The 18,685-nt window shown below is 33.9% G+C and overlaps 1 protein-coding gene across 2 annotated transcripts in view; it reads right to left on the reverse strand.

Moving 5' to 3' along the window:
• Window positions 1-2,657: 2,657 nt before the first annotated feature.
• The window catches only part of LOC132746761 (tetraspanin-13-like), a 29,697-nt gene continuing 13,669 nt past the window's right edge, over window positions 2,658-18,685 (reverse strand). The window contains exons 4-6 of one of the 2 annotated variants that reach the window (XM_060736011.1): window positions 17,592-17,762; window positions 14,421-14,513; window positions 2,658-8,019 (exon numbers count right to left, since the gene is read on the reverse strand). In XM_060736011.1, coding sequence (XP_060591994.1) covers window positions 14,439-14,513; window positions 17,592-17,762 — 246 coding nt within the window. In that variant the 3' untranslated portion in view covers window positions 2,658-8,019; window positions 14,421-14,438. The remainder of the gene's footprint in view (window positions 8,020-14,420; window positions 14,514-17,591; window positions 17,763-18,685) is intronic. The other variant, XM_060736010.1, reaches the window with a different exon arrangement.

Raw genomic sequence — 18,685 nt, forward strand, 5'->3', positions numbered from 1 at the left:
ATTGCCGAAGTACTCTTCATTTGAAGATGAACGGGAGAAAGCACGTGTCATGTTTCTAAAATATACATGAGGTTCTCGGGGTCGTTTCATGATTATGAGTAATTATAAGTAATTAAGTTGGACCACTCACAAGCGTCAGTAGCACCTGATACACACGAGATTCGAGTTTCAAACAATTACACGGTCTTTCAATCGCTTTCTACGCCATTATGCATCCTTGTGTGAAACGTTGCGGTTTCGTTGCTATTGGCCAATCAGAAGACTCGTTACAAAATATCGAACAGCTGATTGACAATGGCGTTGAAAGGAATCTAAATACCGTGGAAAGGTTTGAAATTCGAATTTTACGTTTATCAGATGCTACTGACGGGTGTGAGTGGTCCAACTTAATGTATTTAGTAATATTATTTAGTAAATTCAAGTGATTTTGACCCGTACTCAGCTGACAAACATGTATTAGTCTATGTTTACGTACCGAATCGTTGTGCCGCAATTCTGTCTACCAACGATTTTTAGCACGAATTCGCTCGTTTCCTGATAGATATTTCATGAACGGGAAGGGCTAGAGACTTGGGGTCGGTCTCATTTGGAAGCTTAATACAAACGTGAAATAGTGATATAAGTCGTTTTTAATTGTCCGGCCAATTGTTTTCACAACGGCTCGGGAAATGAATACCTTGCTTGTAGGCTCGAATCTGGAGTTTCCGGCCTTCTCTTAACTTATAGTATATTTTAAAGGGGGTCATTTTTTACAATTTTTTTTTTGGTTTTTGACACTTTTAAGATGAACACAGGTTTTATTATCAATCTGGTCATATATTTTCATCTCAGGTCCGATACTCCTGCCTGTGGTTTGTACTGCGTTCTTTGCGATTCCACTGCGCCTTTACGGCGCTCACACTGCTATGCAAACGCAGTATAAGCGCAGTAGAGACGCCGCACAATCTCCGTACAAGCGCTGTGGATAACCACCGCGTTCGTTTGGCGTTCCTTTAACGCTTCACGGCGCTCCTGTTGCGTTGTAGGAGATGCTAGTGAGTTGCTACGGCGACCTTACTTGGAGCCCATTGGGCTCATCAGAACGCTGACGGCGTTTGTTTTGAGCATTCTCAAAATGCGTGCCGTTGGCCGGTGTTCTGTGACGCTGTCGTGATGTTTGCGATCTTACTGCGTTCATCTCGGCAATCTGAATTTTCTTTGGACGCCGTTAGAACGCCGTCCTAGTGTGACAGGGGTTTACGGATTAAAACAAGACATACATGTTTTTGTATGGTTTACAGATATTAAGAAAGTAGAGAGAAATAGAATCCTTAAAGAAAGTCCAAAACGGCAAAATTGAAAATATTGCAAGCTCGGTTTGATTGAGCCTGTTCATGGACAGTACTGGAGTGCAAGCTACTGTCCACGCTCCATAGCAACGGCTTAAGGAGTTTTCAACATTTAAAAATGAAGTGGTAAAATTTTGAATTTAGAAACATCCGCAGATGTGTTCATACGGCGGTTATCATGGAACCTTCAATGTGACTCTTCCGTGCCATTCCATGAAAAGCGGCGTATGGTCCCCAAGTAATAGAAAGCGTGTGTCCTAAACGGGAAAACAATGGGTGGAACTATTCAAAATGGAATTTTGAAAGGGGATGAGAGGTTATGAGGCCTGCTTTGTTTGTTTGTTTCATTTTACGCCTTTTTCCAACAGTATTTCAGTCATATAGGCGGGTAATTTCCTAACCATCGTTCCCGGAGAGTTACACCAGTACTAGACTACCTTCCTCCGCGCTAAACTACCAAAGCATCTCCCGGGGATCGAACCCACGCCAGAGAGGTACTAGATTAGAAGTCATCGACTCTAACCCCTCGACCACGGAGGCGGTCTCTATGAGGCCTGCAGATCACATAAGCGTCAAAAGGCAAATTTAAAAAGCAGGCCACATATCCTAAGAGTGATTATTCAGTATTCAAGTGAGGAATATTGGAACCACTAGCCAAACTGAAAGAACTAAAATACCACAAACACAACCAACAATTATGTAAGGATCGGACCCGATTGCATGTACAGGGCGATATTTTACGGCCTCCACACAGCACACTTGGTCATGAAGCATTCCTTTTCCAAAGAGAGTTTAATGAACAAGTTGATTACTGCATTAAATTTCTAATACCACTAACATTAAAATATCTTCTTTTACAGATTAAAAATATATGGTTAATTATTATTATAGTAACTCAGTCACAATACAAGGATAAATCACCAACGGCTTAATCAATGACATCTTTTATGAATGATTCCAACCAATAATAATTGTGTGGTGGCCGAATTTCATACACACTTAGCATTGTAACTTTTATAAAACTCACTTAGCTTTGTAGATTGGCTTTTGCTTAAACATAACCTTCGTTTTTGAGCCGCGTCATGACAAAACCAACATAGTGCGTTTGCGACCAGCATGGATCCAGACCAGCCTGCACATCCATGCAGTCTGATCAGGATCCATGCTGTTCGCTTACAAAGCCTATAGCAAGTAGAGAAACTGATAGCGAACAGCATGGATCCTGCTCAGACTGCGCAGGCTGGTCTGGATCCATGCTGGTCACAAACCCATTATGTTGGTTTTGTTGTGACGAGGCTCATATAAATTTGCTAAATTATAACAAAGATATTGTTGCTTCATGAGAATTTATTTGGAATGATTATTTTATAAAAGTGCATTAACATAACCAAATATTTAGAGGAAACAAATGAAAGCTTAGAAATATTAAACATGTAAATACAACCCCGTATATGCTATGATTTAATGACACTTGAAATAATGTTATAGTGTTAATTTTTTTCTGGAGAACCATTGCCTTTTGTCAAGATTATCAATAGGTCTTATTAGCTTTTATATTACACAAAAATTTATTGTTGAAAAGACCTGTAAGAGAGTCATATAATAAAATGAGGTTATATAGACTATTCCATGAAAGTTCCAATAAGGAAGGAATTCTGACTGATTCTTTAACAAGCATACATTAACAGTGATATAGCGAAAGACTAAAAAAAATCAATGACAGACAGACAGACAGACAGACAGACAGAGAGAGGTGTCTATTACAATATAAGATACACACAAAAAACTTGCCAGTTAATCTATCATATATACATGTATATCATAAATGTACAAATTTCCCTACTTCTTATAATATACGTAAACTTACCACAACCATTTCAATACAACTTGACATTTTTATACTTCTATTGAACAAACAGTTAAAAGAAAATCTATAGATGATAAAAATTGAAGATAGTGAGTGCACGATTAAACTCTGAATAAAATATCTCATATATAACGTGATTCACTATACAACAAGAAAGGGTATCAATAAAATCCCTTTCCCAAAGCTTTACATCTAGTAAAAGCTGCAAATATAGCAAATTGCTGATTGGACAATGTTAGTCATGGAATTTCTTGATCAAATTTACATTAAAATAAGAAACATTCATATATATAAATGCAAGTTCAATGAACACTCAGAATCACTGTATGACTGATTTACAGTTTGTATAAGTTGATATAAGTTGAACATAATCTAAATTACAAATATAAAATACACAAAAATTTCAAAATTGAAACAAACATCTAACTGAAAATAGATAATATGTTGTAAGTAAAAATATGATTGACAGATGAAGAATATTTAGAAAAAAATATTTTAACTTATTTTTACTCTTGTAAGAAGTTGATTATCTTATATACCACACAAGTGATACTATAATATTTAGCTTTTATTATGAAAAGTAATATAATTATATAAGTCTTTATGTTCTACCTTATCTGATTATATGTACTACAAAAGAATCAAATTTTGAAGTAAATAAATAAGTAGAGGACATTCAAGTTACTTCTATAAATAAAGGATTTATTTTCCTGGAGTGGTATGAAAATAAATATTTCAGGAGTAGCAGTAGCCACAAGTGAAATATGATAATTTTCATACCACAAGATGGAAATAAATCCTGTATTTATAGAAGAAAAAAAAAATTCAGTTTATCATATACTAATTCTCCTTTTTCACCTTATGAATAGAATGAATTTTCTTTTATTTTTGTGTATTGGCTGAATTTAGAAGAAAGTAGTTTGGCAAGACATCAGTGAAAATACAGAAAATATGTTTCACTGCAGTGAAAATATGGAAAATAAAAATACACACTTTATTTCATAACTATTTCATCAATATTTCATTTAGAAGAATATAATAAAAGGATATATTAAAGTGAAACAACTAATCCTACAACAGAACTTCACTAATCAACTTATGTTCCCCCATTATAGAATACATTTCTACCAGCAAATGTTTCTTTCAGTCACTCAGATCATTCATACAATAATGCTTACAATAATAATGCTTCTACTAACTTTAAAGCAACAAAAAAAACAAAAACAAATAGCTAGTTTATATATATCTATATATCTACAACACCAACAGTAGTTTTATACAATATATACAAAATAATACTTAACAAATGTAAACCAAAAACTGAAAAATGTAAACAGAAAAAAACAAAGAAATTCAATAAAACTAACACCATACATGTTACAATTTGAGCCGCAACATGGCAAAACCAACGTAATGGGTTTGCGACCAGCATGGATCCAGACCAGCCTTCGCATCCGCGCAGTCTGATCAGGATCCATGCTGTTCGCTAACAAACCCTATTACAAGTAGAGAAACTGATAGCGATCCATGCTGGTCGCAAACCCATTATGTTGGTTTTGTCAAGACGCGGCTCATTTATATTCAACAATTCCCAAACATTTTTTGTTACTAACAAGACATCATGGCAGGACATGACACATATTGCTCACATCTACCATTTCTGATAACACTGAGGTGAATGTCAATATAAATCTGACAAAAAAAAAACTCGAAAATCTCTCAAAGCTTTAGTGACCTTAACCTTGGTGACTATCTTTAATCTTGGGGACTATCTTAGCCTTGGGTGATTATCTTAGCCTTAGGGACCATCTTAACCTTTGTGACTAGCTTAGCATTGGTGACTGTCTTGAACCTCAGTGACTATCTCAGCATTATGGATTATCTTAACCCTGGTGACTTTCTTAGCCTTTGGGTCCATCTTAGCCTTTTTGACTATTTTTAAATATGGCAACTATCTTAAGTTTGGTGATGAATATCTTAACAATGGTGACTATCTTTGCCTTGGATAATATCTTAGTATTGGGGACTATGACCTAGAACCCCATCCCCAAGATAGCGGTCTGTGCAAAGTATATTCATACACAATATGTAAGTCATTGGTCCATAAATAAAGACTATGAGCCAAAAATGAAAAACTAAGAAAAGCCTGTTTGACCAAATTTTCAAATTCATAATTTGAAGAAACTTGGTAAATGTCCACTTACATATACCATAGAATATATGTAAATACTATAATAGAATATATGTAAATACTATACATTAAGGTTTTGTTATTATACAAACTTTTACCATATCAGTCTATTCACTATCAAGATATATCTAGACTAGAACCCATTTTAACAACTCTGTCATAAATTGTTGAAAGTTGATAAATACCTCTAGCTTAACTGACCAAACAGTTGTGATTTAGGCCATGTTGTTATAGAGGATAAGTTTTTGAAGTATTCACTTTAAACATTTATTTTTGGTTCATTTATTTCACTTATATGTCAAAATTGTACATTTTAAGCAATTTTAGTGAAGATTTATTTTAGACATATGTAAATGGAAGTTTCAAAGTAGCCAAAATGTTTAAAGGATGTCATTTGAAATGATCTACTAACAAACATAAGACAGAAAGCCATTGTTCCTTCAACCTCACATGAGCACTAAGTACTTAGGCGAGCTTATAATTTAACATAGGAAAGAAATGTTTGTTTCTAGTTTTACTGCCAAAATTATGTTTTAAACAGATATGTAGAGGGTTTCTTAAAGCATGGATGGTACTAAAATATTGTCTTCCCAAAATAATAAGTTATTATATGATAAATATTTGCTGTGTTAATACATAAGATATGTAATACATATACCTCACACTGTCTAGTAAATATTTTATACTATCTACTTTATAGAAATTAAAGTTTTTGTAGAAACAAACATTTCACTTACAGCATACAACACTGGTATTAACTTATACCCTTCATTTATAACAATGTATTACATAGTGTTGCTTCATTTTATCTACACGTTTAAACAATTAAAATAAAATCATCAATGATAAACAAGTCAATATACAAGTTGTTTTTGTGTCAGAGAAATATTCATTTGAGCCGCGTCATGACAAAACCAACATAATGGGTTTGCGACCAGCATGGACCCAGACCAGCCTGCGCATCCATGCAGTCTGATCAGGATCCATGCTGTTCGCTTACAAACCCTATTACAAGTAGAGAAACTGATAGCGAACAGCATGGATCCTGATCAGACTGCGCGGATGCGCAGGCTGGTCTGGATCCATGCTGGTCACAAACGCACTATGTTGGTTTTGTCGTGACGCGGCTCATATTAACTTACTTACATCACACAAAATAATTTCAAATTCTTTTAATAAAATTTTTTGAAGAAAGATAATGAGAGAAAAAAAGTTTGCTAAATCAAAACAAATAATGTAATTTATTTTGGTACATTCTGTTCTTGGCACAAATTCAGCACAAGATATTGCACATTTTTCTTGTATAAATATCTGTTTAACATAATAAAACGAACACAAAATTGAAAAAAAGTTAAACTTTATGATCTGATATATCTACAGTAACAATAAGGAGAATAATCTGTGTCTTGAACAAACAGGAAGATGCTGTGTTGTTTTGTTTAACTTTGTCACAAAGATAAAAACATCAAATATACTCGGCAATTTTATTTCAGACAAAAAATGAATTTACTTTGATACTGACCTGTTATATCTTATGAAAAATTTGTTTAAACCAAATTACCAATTAGTGAAATTCATACCAAAGCTATTTATACATTATTAATAAAAACAATATGCTATAGTAAGGTAATAGATAGTATCAATTTAAAACTTTTCAAATACTAACGTCGGTTACCGGTTATTGAATTTTCTAACCGGTTTTTAGCTAAAAACCAACCGTACCCATTTAAACGATAAGTGTGACACCCCTACCACATAATAATGTTCAGATAAAGAGAGAATAATTTGAGCCGTGTCATGACAAAACCAACATAATGGGTTTGCGACCAGCATGGATCCAGACCAGCCTGCGCATCCGCGCAGTCTGATCAGGATCCATGCTGTTCGCTATCAGTTTCTTTACTTGTTATAGGGTCTGTAAGCAAACAGCATGGATCCTGATCAGACTGCGCGGATCCATGCTGGTCGCAAATGTACTATGTTGGTTTTGTCGTGACACGGCTCAATTTTCAATGAATATTAAACAATAATTAACCACCTATTCATGTTGGCATATCAAAAAACAAATACAAGAAAATTAATGGACAAAAGATTGATATATGATCATCAAATGAATAATGTAGAAATTACAAATGATAAACAAGTGTATATATTCCAAGCATTTTGTCTCTGTTGGGATTTCTCTTTGTAAGTCTTTAACTCATTTTTAAATTTGTGTGACACTTCAAACATTATATACAATCGATCTATGTGACACTTAAAACATTGTACATAATTTAAATCTTAATAAAAATCTGTTATTGCTGACAAAAAAGATACTACAGTATATATATGACTTAAACATTTTTACTGTGACTTAAACATTACTGGTTTATTGCTGACTATTAAATGTCACATTAACATGTCCCGAAGCTGTACATGTATGACTATGCCAAACAATTGATAAAATGGCTTTAGATGAAATTGTTCAACAAACTGATGTCTCTATAAGTAATCACACTGGCTATATGACATACAATACACTCAATTTATACAAATAACTTAACACATGCATCTTGTTACAAAAATGCATTAGGATTTGCTTCTGGATCTTTTTGGTTTCTGTATCTTAGTGACAACCATACACCTAAAATCTGAAAATATAAAACAATAAATACCACTTATATAAGTTATCATATATACTGAAAATATAAACAATAAATGCCACTTATATAAGTTATCATATATACTGAAAATACAAAATCATATATACTGAAAATATAAACAATAAACATCACTTATATAAGTTGCCATATATACTGAAAATATAAACAATAAACATCACTTATATAAGTTATCATATATACTGACAATATAAACAATAAACACAGCTTATATAAGTTATCATATATACTGAAAATATAAACAATAAACACCACTAATATAAGTTATCATGCATACTGGCCAATACTAAATAACTGTCAATAAAATGGCTATTTATGGATAAATCTAGCATAAGGCAACTCTGTCAAGACTGTCATCATTTATGTTGAGAGACAAAGAGATGTCTGGGGATTTTACTTAGATTTGTTGTAGTTTAAACAGGTATATCAGATCAAATCTAGTTACTATTTAGTATATAATATTAAAGTATACTATCTAGTATAGTGTATATAGTGGTATAAAGGGAGTTAATAACAGCACTGTACAGCTGTCACATACTACTAGTGTAGGAGTTAATAACAGCACTGTACAGCTGTCACATACTACTAGTGTAGTAAATCAAACAAAACATCTATACCATCTGTATCACAAGAGCCGGTTGAACCGGGTGATGCTCCCCGAATAGGTTTTGGACACAGGAAGGTATACCTCTTGTTGTGTCAGAGTTATGTCACAGACAAAGTTCAAAGTGTAAAACCAACCCAAATATTGTGCACGACACATTGTCTAAATATGGTGATTATTTTTGTGAAATAGTTGTAAAATCCGATTTCAAATAACAAAGTTATGCGCCTGACATTATTTTGCTGCAAGGTCATGCTGCAGTGATTTTTTTCACTTAATTGGGAAGAGGCCTTAGCCTCTTGATTTTGGGAAAAAATGTCGCTAAAATTGCTAATTTGGGAAGAAAAAAGCGGGTTTCAGTTAAGATTTTTGGGAAAACTGCATGATTTTAAAGAAAATTTCAATTGGGAAGAGGCCTTTTATCGGAGTCTGTAATAAAAGCAGGAAAATCACTGTGCTGTGACCTTGACCTTCACCGTAGTGACCTAAATGTTGCATGCGACACGTCGATTCAATATGGTGATCATCTCTGTGAAATAGTTGTTAAATCGGACTTCCAGTAACAAAGTTATGGGCCGGACACGATTTTGCTGCAAGGTCATACCGTGACCTTGACCTTCAAGGTAGCGACCCAAATGTTGCGCGGGACACAATGTCTCATTGTGGTGATCATTTCTGTGAAATAGTTGTAAAATCCGACTTCAAATAATGAAGTTATGTGCCGGACACAATTTTGCTTCAAGGTCATGCTGTGACCTTGACCTTCAAGGTAGCGAGCCAAATGTTGCGCATGACACGCCATTTTAATATGGTCATCATTTCTGTGAAATAGTTTAAAAATCTGACTTCAAATAAGGAAGTTATGGGCCGGACACCATTTTGCTGCAAGGTCATGCTGTGACCTTGACCTTCAAGGAAGCGACCCACATGTTGCACGCGACACATTGTCTCAATATGGTGATCATTTCTGTGGAATATTTTTTAAATCCGACTTCAAATAACAAAGTTATGGACGCGGACACGATTTTGCTGCAAGGTCATGCTGTGACCTTGACCTTCAAGGTAGTGACCCAAATGTTGCGCGCGACATGTCGTCTCAATATGGTGATCATTTCTGTGAAATATTTTTAAAATCCAACTTCAAATAACAAAGTTATAGACCGGACACGATTTTGCTGCAAGGTCATGCTGTGACCTTGACCTTCAAGGTAGCGACCCAAATGTTGCGCGCGACACGTCGTCTCAATATGGTGATCATTTCTGTGAAATATTTTTAAAATCCGACTTCAAATAATGAAGTTATGGACCGGACACGATTTTGCTGCAAGGTCATGTTGTGACCTTGACCTTCAAGGTAGCGACCCAAATGTTGCGCGCGACACGTCGTCTCAATATGGTGATAATTTTAAAATTCGACTTCAAATAACAAAGTTATGGGCCGGACACGAATTCGGGACGTACGTACGGACTGACGGACGGACGGACTGACGGACAACCCGACGACTATATGCTCCCCCGAAATTTTTCGGGGAGCATAAAAACAATATTTCATGTTTTAATGTTCTATAATTATCCCTTAGTTTAACTCATAGATACAAAGTTACATAAAGAAACGAAATAAATTTCTGTTATTTATATTAATTTACGCCAATCCCTCAATCTAAAGTCACTATTATATAACATTTGATTGTACCATGCTGTAGCTGTAATGTGCCTATGGTATATATAATACAGCTAATATTATATATAAATCTATAGAACTATTTAATCATATCTTATGTGTAGATTTAAAGTGCTATTTACCAATATGAAAATTAATTTACATATTTATTTCTAAACAAAATAAACAGTTTGTAAGGCTTATATAACAATATTATAAAAATACCAATAATGAGTACAATACATATATAACCCTATCACAATATATTATGATACTATATATTAGCCGCATCATGACAAAACCAACATAGTGGGTTTGCGACCAGCATGGATCCGCGCAGTCTGATCAGGATCCATGCTGTTCGCTATCAGTTTCTCTACTTGTAATAGGGTTTGTAAGCGAACAGCATGGATCATGATCAGACTGCGCGGATGCAAACCCATTATGAAGGTTTTGTCATGGCGCGGCTCATAAACATGTAGATTAATTTATACAACCACTTTCACCAGTTATTTGCATGAAGGAGACTTTGAGACTAAAGTCAGTTATTTCATATCTCTAGAGAAGATAAAGTAATCTTAGTTAAAGAAAACATTTTACAATATATTCCCATTGCTACAAAGTTTTTAGTTAAACTTTACACATATAAACAGGTTATGAAACAATGAGCTCTGAATAATCAAATATATGGATCTATCTCTGATTTAGTTCAAATGTTGATATACGACCTTCTGTATAATTCAAACATTACTTCTTAAAGTAAAAGAAATTATCATGTAACATAACAAAATTGTTCCAGTATGATTATTCTGTTACAACAACATCTGTTATATATTATGATGTTCATAATTATATAATAAATACTGACTGATATAATAAATGACAATTTGTAACATGAATTATAAATGAGCCGTGTCACGACAAAACCAACATAATGGGTTTGCGACCAGCATGGATCCAGACCAGCCTGCGCGTCCGCGCAGTCTGATCAGGATCCATGCTGTTTGCTTACAAACCCATCAGACCCCAGCATGGATCCTGATCAGACTGCGCGGATGCATGCTTGTCGCAAACCCATTATGTTGGTTTTGTCATGACGCGGCTCAAATACAATATGTTACTACTAGTAGTCAACATGTGTTTAACCATATGTCAGTTTTCATTACATCTATATAAATACATGTATATGATTATAAACACAGGACTATTTTCCTTAAACTGTAATCAGAATGTGATTCTACATTATTTAAATACTTAATTGCTTAATGAGACTTTTAGTGAAAAAAAATATAAAAAAATCCATACATTTCATTTTATTTAATTATTTAGTTTTATTATGGTAAAAACATTGATGTATATTGTAATTGATGATAAAATTTGATACTACTATTATTTGAATTGCAATTCTGGTTGACAAACCTGGCCTACCATTCATCAAGTTTCTTAACTATAAGTTTGTGAGATTTTTTAATTGTTACTTAACTACAAGTTTGTATTCTTTTCTACAGCTATTTTTTTCTTTTACTTTTTTTTTCTGAATCTTAACATATTTATACTAGCAGGGCTTTTTTTCCTTCTATAGCAGGGGCCGGTATAGAGCTGCTTCCCCAAAGAAAAATTCTTTAACATCATGCAGTTTTCCCCAAAAATTGAATTTACATCAAGTTATTTTTTGTCCAATAGGAATGCAGTATTTCAAATAATTCGTAACACATTTATTTTGGTAAATTGGCCGACTGTGAATCAGTTAAGTAAATTGATTGTTCATAATAATTATTCAAAACACTAAACTGGTTAAAATTTATTAGTATGCATTTACAAAATTAAATTGGTCGAGGCCATGATTGCAGGGCCAATAACTCACTGTTTAATTTTACATGAAACTATCTGTGTAGGGCTGATAACTCAAAAACACACTGTTTATTAAATAAGATATTTGATTTTTTTCACAAAGCTCAATGATTGAAGACATTTACATGCAGTCTGTCATTAATTAAACAATTACACAAATAGTGTCTAGATAAATGTTTTAAATTATTAAACCATAAAGTCAAATATTGTACAGAAGAATTGACAGTCATGCATCATGCAAATGCTATAGCATGCTTTTTTATATTTTGATTTAAACTTATATAGTACACTTACACTTGACTGTAGAATCAGGTCAATAGTTAAAATTATGAGTTGGATTTTGTTATTTAGGTCACATATTGACAGAATATCAAATATATGAGCCGCATCACGACAAAACCAACATAGTGCGTTTGCGACCAGCATGGATCCAGACCAGCCTGCGCATCCGCGCAGTCTGATCAGGATCCATGCTGTTCGCTATCAGTTTCTCTACTTGTAATAGAGTTGGTAAGCGAACAGCATGGATCCTGATCAGACTGTGCAGATGCGCAGGCTGGTCTGGATCCATGCTGGTCGCAAACGCACTATATTTAGGTTTTGTCGTGATGTGGCTCAAATATAACTTAAACTGGAGACCCTGGTCAGCATTGGTAAGCATAAGCATAGAAAAGCAAGAGGGAAGTAATGGGAGGTGAAGTGGTGTTGTAATGTACTTAAAAAACTCATCATACCAGCTATGATAATTTTCCCTTTTATCATCTAAGCATATCATTAATGCAGACATAAACATTTATTAAAAGTACATAAAATATTATTATTAAGGCTATATTCCACAGATTTCAGTGATCATGAAAACAATTACCAAACTTTAAAGGAACTTTACATGATTTCAAATTAATAAGTTTTCTGTTATATAAACTATATACATCAAGGGTTTAACAAAAACAGTAACAATGTGTCAAAAGAACCAATTATTATAAAATTATAAATTTTATTGAACTTTGGACATCATAAATAAGAGATTGGTCACATACTAAATCTCTGAGACTTTATCAACAGATTTTTTTCAAGCAGTATTTCATATGAATATCCACATGATACAATTTATCAATATTTGAAATACTTTTGGTAAATGTGCTCATTATAGACCAATCCACTTTAATCTGTAATGTTTCAAATAAATACCTCTATACTTTTATAATATTCCAATGCATAACTGCAAAGGGCAATAAATCCACTATATCTCAATGAGATGTAACCACATAATTATAAAGTTTTAGGTACTAAATTGAAATAGTTTAATGCATCATTCAATTCTATGACGGACAATTTCAAGACGGACGCTGGACAGGCAGACCTTGCAGACAGCACTTGTAAACAAATAATCTAGAAATTATATGTTCTAAATTGAAATAGTTTAAGTTTTAAGCACCATTTAATTTTGTGGTGGACAATTTTGCGACAGACAAACAGACAGTTATCAATGACTCTTAGGTATAGTACTTCTTCTCATTGTGATTTTATAGTATGTTTGAAACATTAAATAGTTCTAGAATTATGCTCCATTCAATTCTGTGACAATTTTGTGACAGACAACTTAAGGACGGACAGAATGATGGATGGATGAAATGATGGAAAGAGGCTGTACTGACAACGTCAATACCTATATTACTTTGCCTTGTTTTGTTTGTTTGTTTCATTTTATGCCTTTTTCCAACAGTATTACAGTCATATCAGTGACTGGGGATAATAAACATTGCTTATCATTTAAGATTGTATAAGGACTAATGTTTCTATAACAATCAAATAATGTAAACATTGAAATTTGTTTTTCAAATGAACAAAACATCCCACAATAATAGTATTATCATTCCATATTTCAAACAAAATGATTGATACACAACTGGATGCAGTGTAATTGATGAAATGAGCCGCGTCATGACAAAACCAACATAATGGGTTTGCGACCAGCATTGATCCAGACCAGCCTGCGCATCCGTGCAGTCTGATAAGGATCCATGCTGTTCCCTATCAGTTTCTCTACTTGTAATAGGGTTTGTAAGCGAACAGCATGGATCCTGATCAGACTGCGCGGATGCGCAGGCTGGTCTGGATCCATGCTGGTCGCAAACCCATTATGTTGGTTTTGTCGTGACGCGGCTCATATATTAAAACAGTAACATAAATAAACAAAGGAAATAAGCCTCGAACCAAAACAATAAGAACATAAATATATAATACATATAATACAACCTATTGTTACTGTTAGTATTAGAGGAAAGAACTTGGGTTAGCTCTAGGATCTTTCTGATTACGATACCGAATCGTAACCCAGACTCCAATGATCTGAAAACAAATATGTCAAGTTATTATAGTCACAGTACTTTAAATGAAATGTCTAATAAACTCACTAATTTAAAAGAAATGTTTCATACACTTAATCATTTAGGGTCAAAACACCATTTTTGGGGACAGAGCCTTGGCTTTTTCTTGGGGAAAATTAGCTTGATTTTTGCTTATTTGGGGAAAACTGATCCATTTTGTTGCCAAGGAAAAAAGAGAATTAATCCTTTATAATGAAAACATTACACTGAATTTATTGTCCCTTATAAACATATAGCCTCTAATAGTTTCTTTTATCACATACCCGTGCTGATTTTAACACACCGTAAAAATCGGTATTGCACGGCCGTGCATACATTTTGATATGACATCATTTGCATTTTACAAACATAGTTAAATGTTAGCGTTATACCATACGCTTGTCAATGAAAAAAGATTCTTTTGCACTTTATACAGTCTTTATTTTTGGGTAAGTGATAACTAGAATATAATATTTGTGTGTAGGTTCAATATTGTATTCATTGAACTTGTTGAATAAAATAGTATTTGCTTGCCAAATTTTATTCAATTTGTTCAATAATTTCAGTAATGAACACTCATTCAATATCATCTATATATAATATATATATATATATATAAAGGGAGATAATTTTATATATATATAGCTTCTGATTAAATTCCCATAATAACGTTTCTCTATTTTTCTTAAAGTCATCAAACAGAGAATTAAAATCATCATCAGAGAAGCCTTGAACATTTTGAGCCGCGTCATGACAAAACCAACATACTGGGTTTGCAACCAGCATGGATCCAGACCATCCGCGAAGTCTGATCAGGATCCATGCTGATCGCTATCAGTTACTCTACTTGTAATAGGGTTTGTAAGCGAACAGCATGGACCCTGATCAGTCTGCGCGGATGCGCAGGCTGGTCTGGATCCATGCTGGTCGCAAACCCATTATGTTGGTTTTGTCATGACGCGGCTCATTTGTTGCTTGTAGTATAAATACGCATCAATAACACATCTGTACAAAATCATATATGTTGTAAAAATTTAACACAAACTGTTTAACAAGTTCTACAAAATAAAATAAAGAAATGTACTCGGAAATACACTTATAAAATAAAGAAAAGTACTAGGGAATACTGAAAGTGTGCGGCAGTGACAGAACTTTAATTACAGCTGTGACTCCACAACTTATCTATGTATCTGGCAAACTAATTCTCCAATTTCTAATTTTATTTAATTCCATCATTCTATAGAATCTATAAATAGATTTTCAGATTTTCACAATTTAAGGTTTCGAATTTGGGTTTGTTTGTAGTTCAATGAAAGCACACTAACTAGTCTTGTCAGGAAAAGAAATACATGCAACCAATATGCATACCCCTCTAAGTAGATATCACAGTAATTGGGTCATGCCAAGCAGAAAAATTAAAATGTATTATGATCAAAGTGATCAAATGTCCTAATTATTTTCATGTTTTAGAATTAAGTTTTAAAGTGCAAATGATTTACATTGATAAAAATATAACAAAATTTACTGTTTATGTACAGGTACCAGGTTTTTTTTGTTTGTTTTGGGTTTTACGTCACATCAACACAGTATAGGTCATATCACGACGTTCCAGCTTTACTGGTGGAGGAAGACCTCATGTGCCCCTCTGTGCATTATTTCAGGCACGAACAGGCACCTGAGTAGAACCACCGACGTTCCGTAAGCTAGCTGGATAGCTTCCTCACATCAAAGAATCCAAAGTCCCTGTTGGGATTCGAACCCACAACGGTGAGGGGCAAGTGATTTGAAGTCAACGACCTTAACCACTCGGCCACGGACCCCCCCCCCCCCAGGTAAGGAAAACAATGAATTTCTACTGGTCAACAATGCCATCAAGAGATAAACAAAAATATCAGAGTTTGTTTATATTGTAGTTTGAGACCTTCAACACTGACTTGAGCATTAATTACTTGACCAGTGTATTTACATATATGCTTTCAGTAAAAAATGGCCAAAACATAATATAACTCCAAAATCAGCATTATATCCTAACTTTTTTGTTGTTGCAATATTCATGTTTTCAAATATGAAGTATGCTGCATGCTGACAGTTATTACTTAAATTTTAGTTATCAAATCATATCCATCTATTTCATACATTCTGACATATGCTTTGTTGTTGAGTAAGCTAACATGAAAGCCATGCATGTTTCACCATATCCAAATAAAAAAGAGGGCCATGACTGCCTGATAAATATCCCTTACCTGATTCAGATTATCCTGGAAATCATCCAAACAACATTTCTGACCAAAGTATAGGATATTGGGAACAAACCAAAAGCCACTTGAGTGTTAACAGGATTTTTTCTATGCTAGCTCATGTGACCTAGTTTTTCATCCCAGATGACCAATGTTCAAACTTTTTATTTTCAAAGTGAAAGGGGCATAACTCTGCAAAAAATCATCAAACCATGACCAAATTCAAACTTGACCTGTGCATTCCTTTTAACTATCCATATGTCAAATTTGAGTTGAATGTGTTAACTGTTGGGAGAGATAATGAACAGAAACTGAAAATTTCTTATTTTTCTCAAAAATAAAGGGGCATAACTCTGCCAAAAATCATTGAACCATGACCAAATTCGAACTTGACCTACACATTCCTGTGACATATCAATATATGTCAAATGTGAGTTGAATGTGAAGTACCAGTTGAGAGATAATGAACGGAAACTGAAAATTTTCTCAGGGGGCATAACTCTGCAAACAATCATCGTACCATGACCAAATTTGAACTTGACCTGCATTTTCCTATGTCTAATTTGAGTTGAATGTGTGCAACCGTTACAAAGATAAAGAACGGAAACTGATGACGACAGAAGGACAGAGATGGAAAGACATAATGACAGAACCGGGCAAAACTAAATGCCCAAGCCATTTTATGGCGGGGGCATAATAAACAGCCTCAAAGTGAGAGCTTTATAAATCAAGTGTCAAAATGAGAACAGCCTCAAAGAGAGACTTAATAATTAACGTCTTATAAAAATTAGCATCTTGAGAACAAAAATATTTGTTTTACTTACTTCTGTGAAACTAAAAAACAAGCCAATGCCTCCAGTGATAGAAAAAGCGTCATGGATCCTTGGTTTAAACTTTTCTAAACATGTTGCACATGGACATTTTTTATCTGTCACATTGCTGTTTATTTCAGCATTGCAACAAGGTGAGTCTACATTGCCTATACAACAAGATACCTGAAATAAAATGTTTCTAAGATACATACAAAGCATTGTCTGCTGTACATTTTGAAGAGATATTATTCAGGTTTAATACTTCATTTTAAATCTATTTTCAGCTCGTGTGACTTACATATGCTTTAGATTGAAACTGTGTATGTGATTATTTTGAGGGCCAATCCGGTGAAGTACGCTCCTTATCTACAAAGTGTTTAAGAAGATGTTGTTTTCAGGTATTGTGCATAACTACACATGACACACAGAGCGTTTAAGGTCCTCCTATATATATATATATAATACACCTTAGAACTTTCTCATTAAGAACAGAAACTATCTTACTTTGTTGGTTTTAACCAAATGTAAGACATGACAACCTAGGCAACACAAACAGTTGCACTGTCTTATTGCATAAACAAATTAAAACAAGAGCTGTCTGTTAGGCAAGTGTGTTCTACTATTCTCAGTGCAAGCTAGTAAAACAAAATCATGGCTAATGTAGAATTTTCTAAGTTCAAAAAGGACCATATTACTGTCAATATCCACGTTAGTGTTCAGGCATCAAAAATATTTTCAGAATCACTCTCCCTGCAGGATGATTAACTTTTAAATCCAATGTGCATATAATATTTCTCTACTCGTCCTGAATCAAGTTCTCTTAAATTCTTTGGTAATTATGAGCGGATGAGTGGAGACTTCGGTCTCTGGTGTTATGGGCCTTGTACAGTAACCTATTATGCTCTCAAATAAATGTAAGAGGTGCTTTAACAGACCAATTTTGTATTTTCAAGGACAAATGCCATAATAAATCTCCTACAAACAATCAAGTTTCAAGCATAGATTACAAACATTTCTATAGATCTAAAATCAAACTGTACACTTATATACACCTTTTTACAATCATGATTCCAAGGCAGCATTTTCCTCTCTCATTGCTTCTCAAT

This window comes from Ruditapes philippinarum, unplaced genomic scaffold, assembly GCF_026571515.1.
Source record: "Ruditapes philippinarum isolate M1 unplaced genomic scaffold, ASM2657151v2 ctg2211_1_1_1_1, whole genome shotgun sequence".
NCBI lineage: Eukaryota > Metazoa > Mollusca > Bivalvia > Venerida > Veneridae > Ruditapes > Ruditapes philippinarum.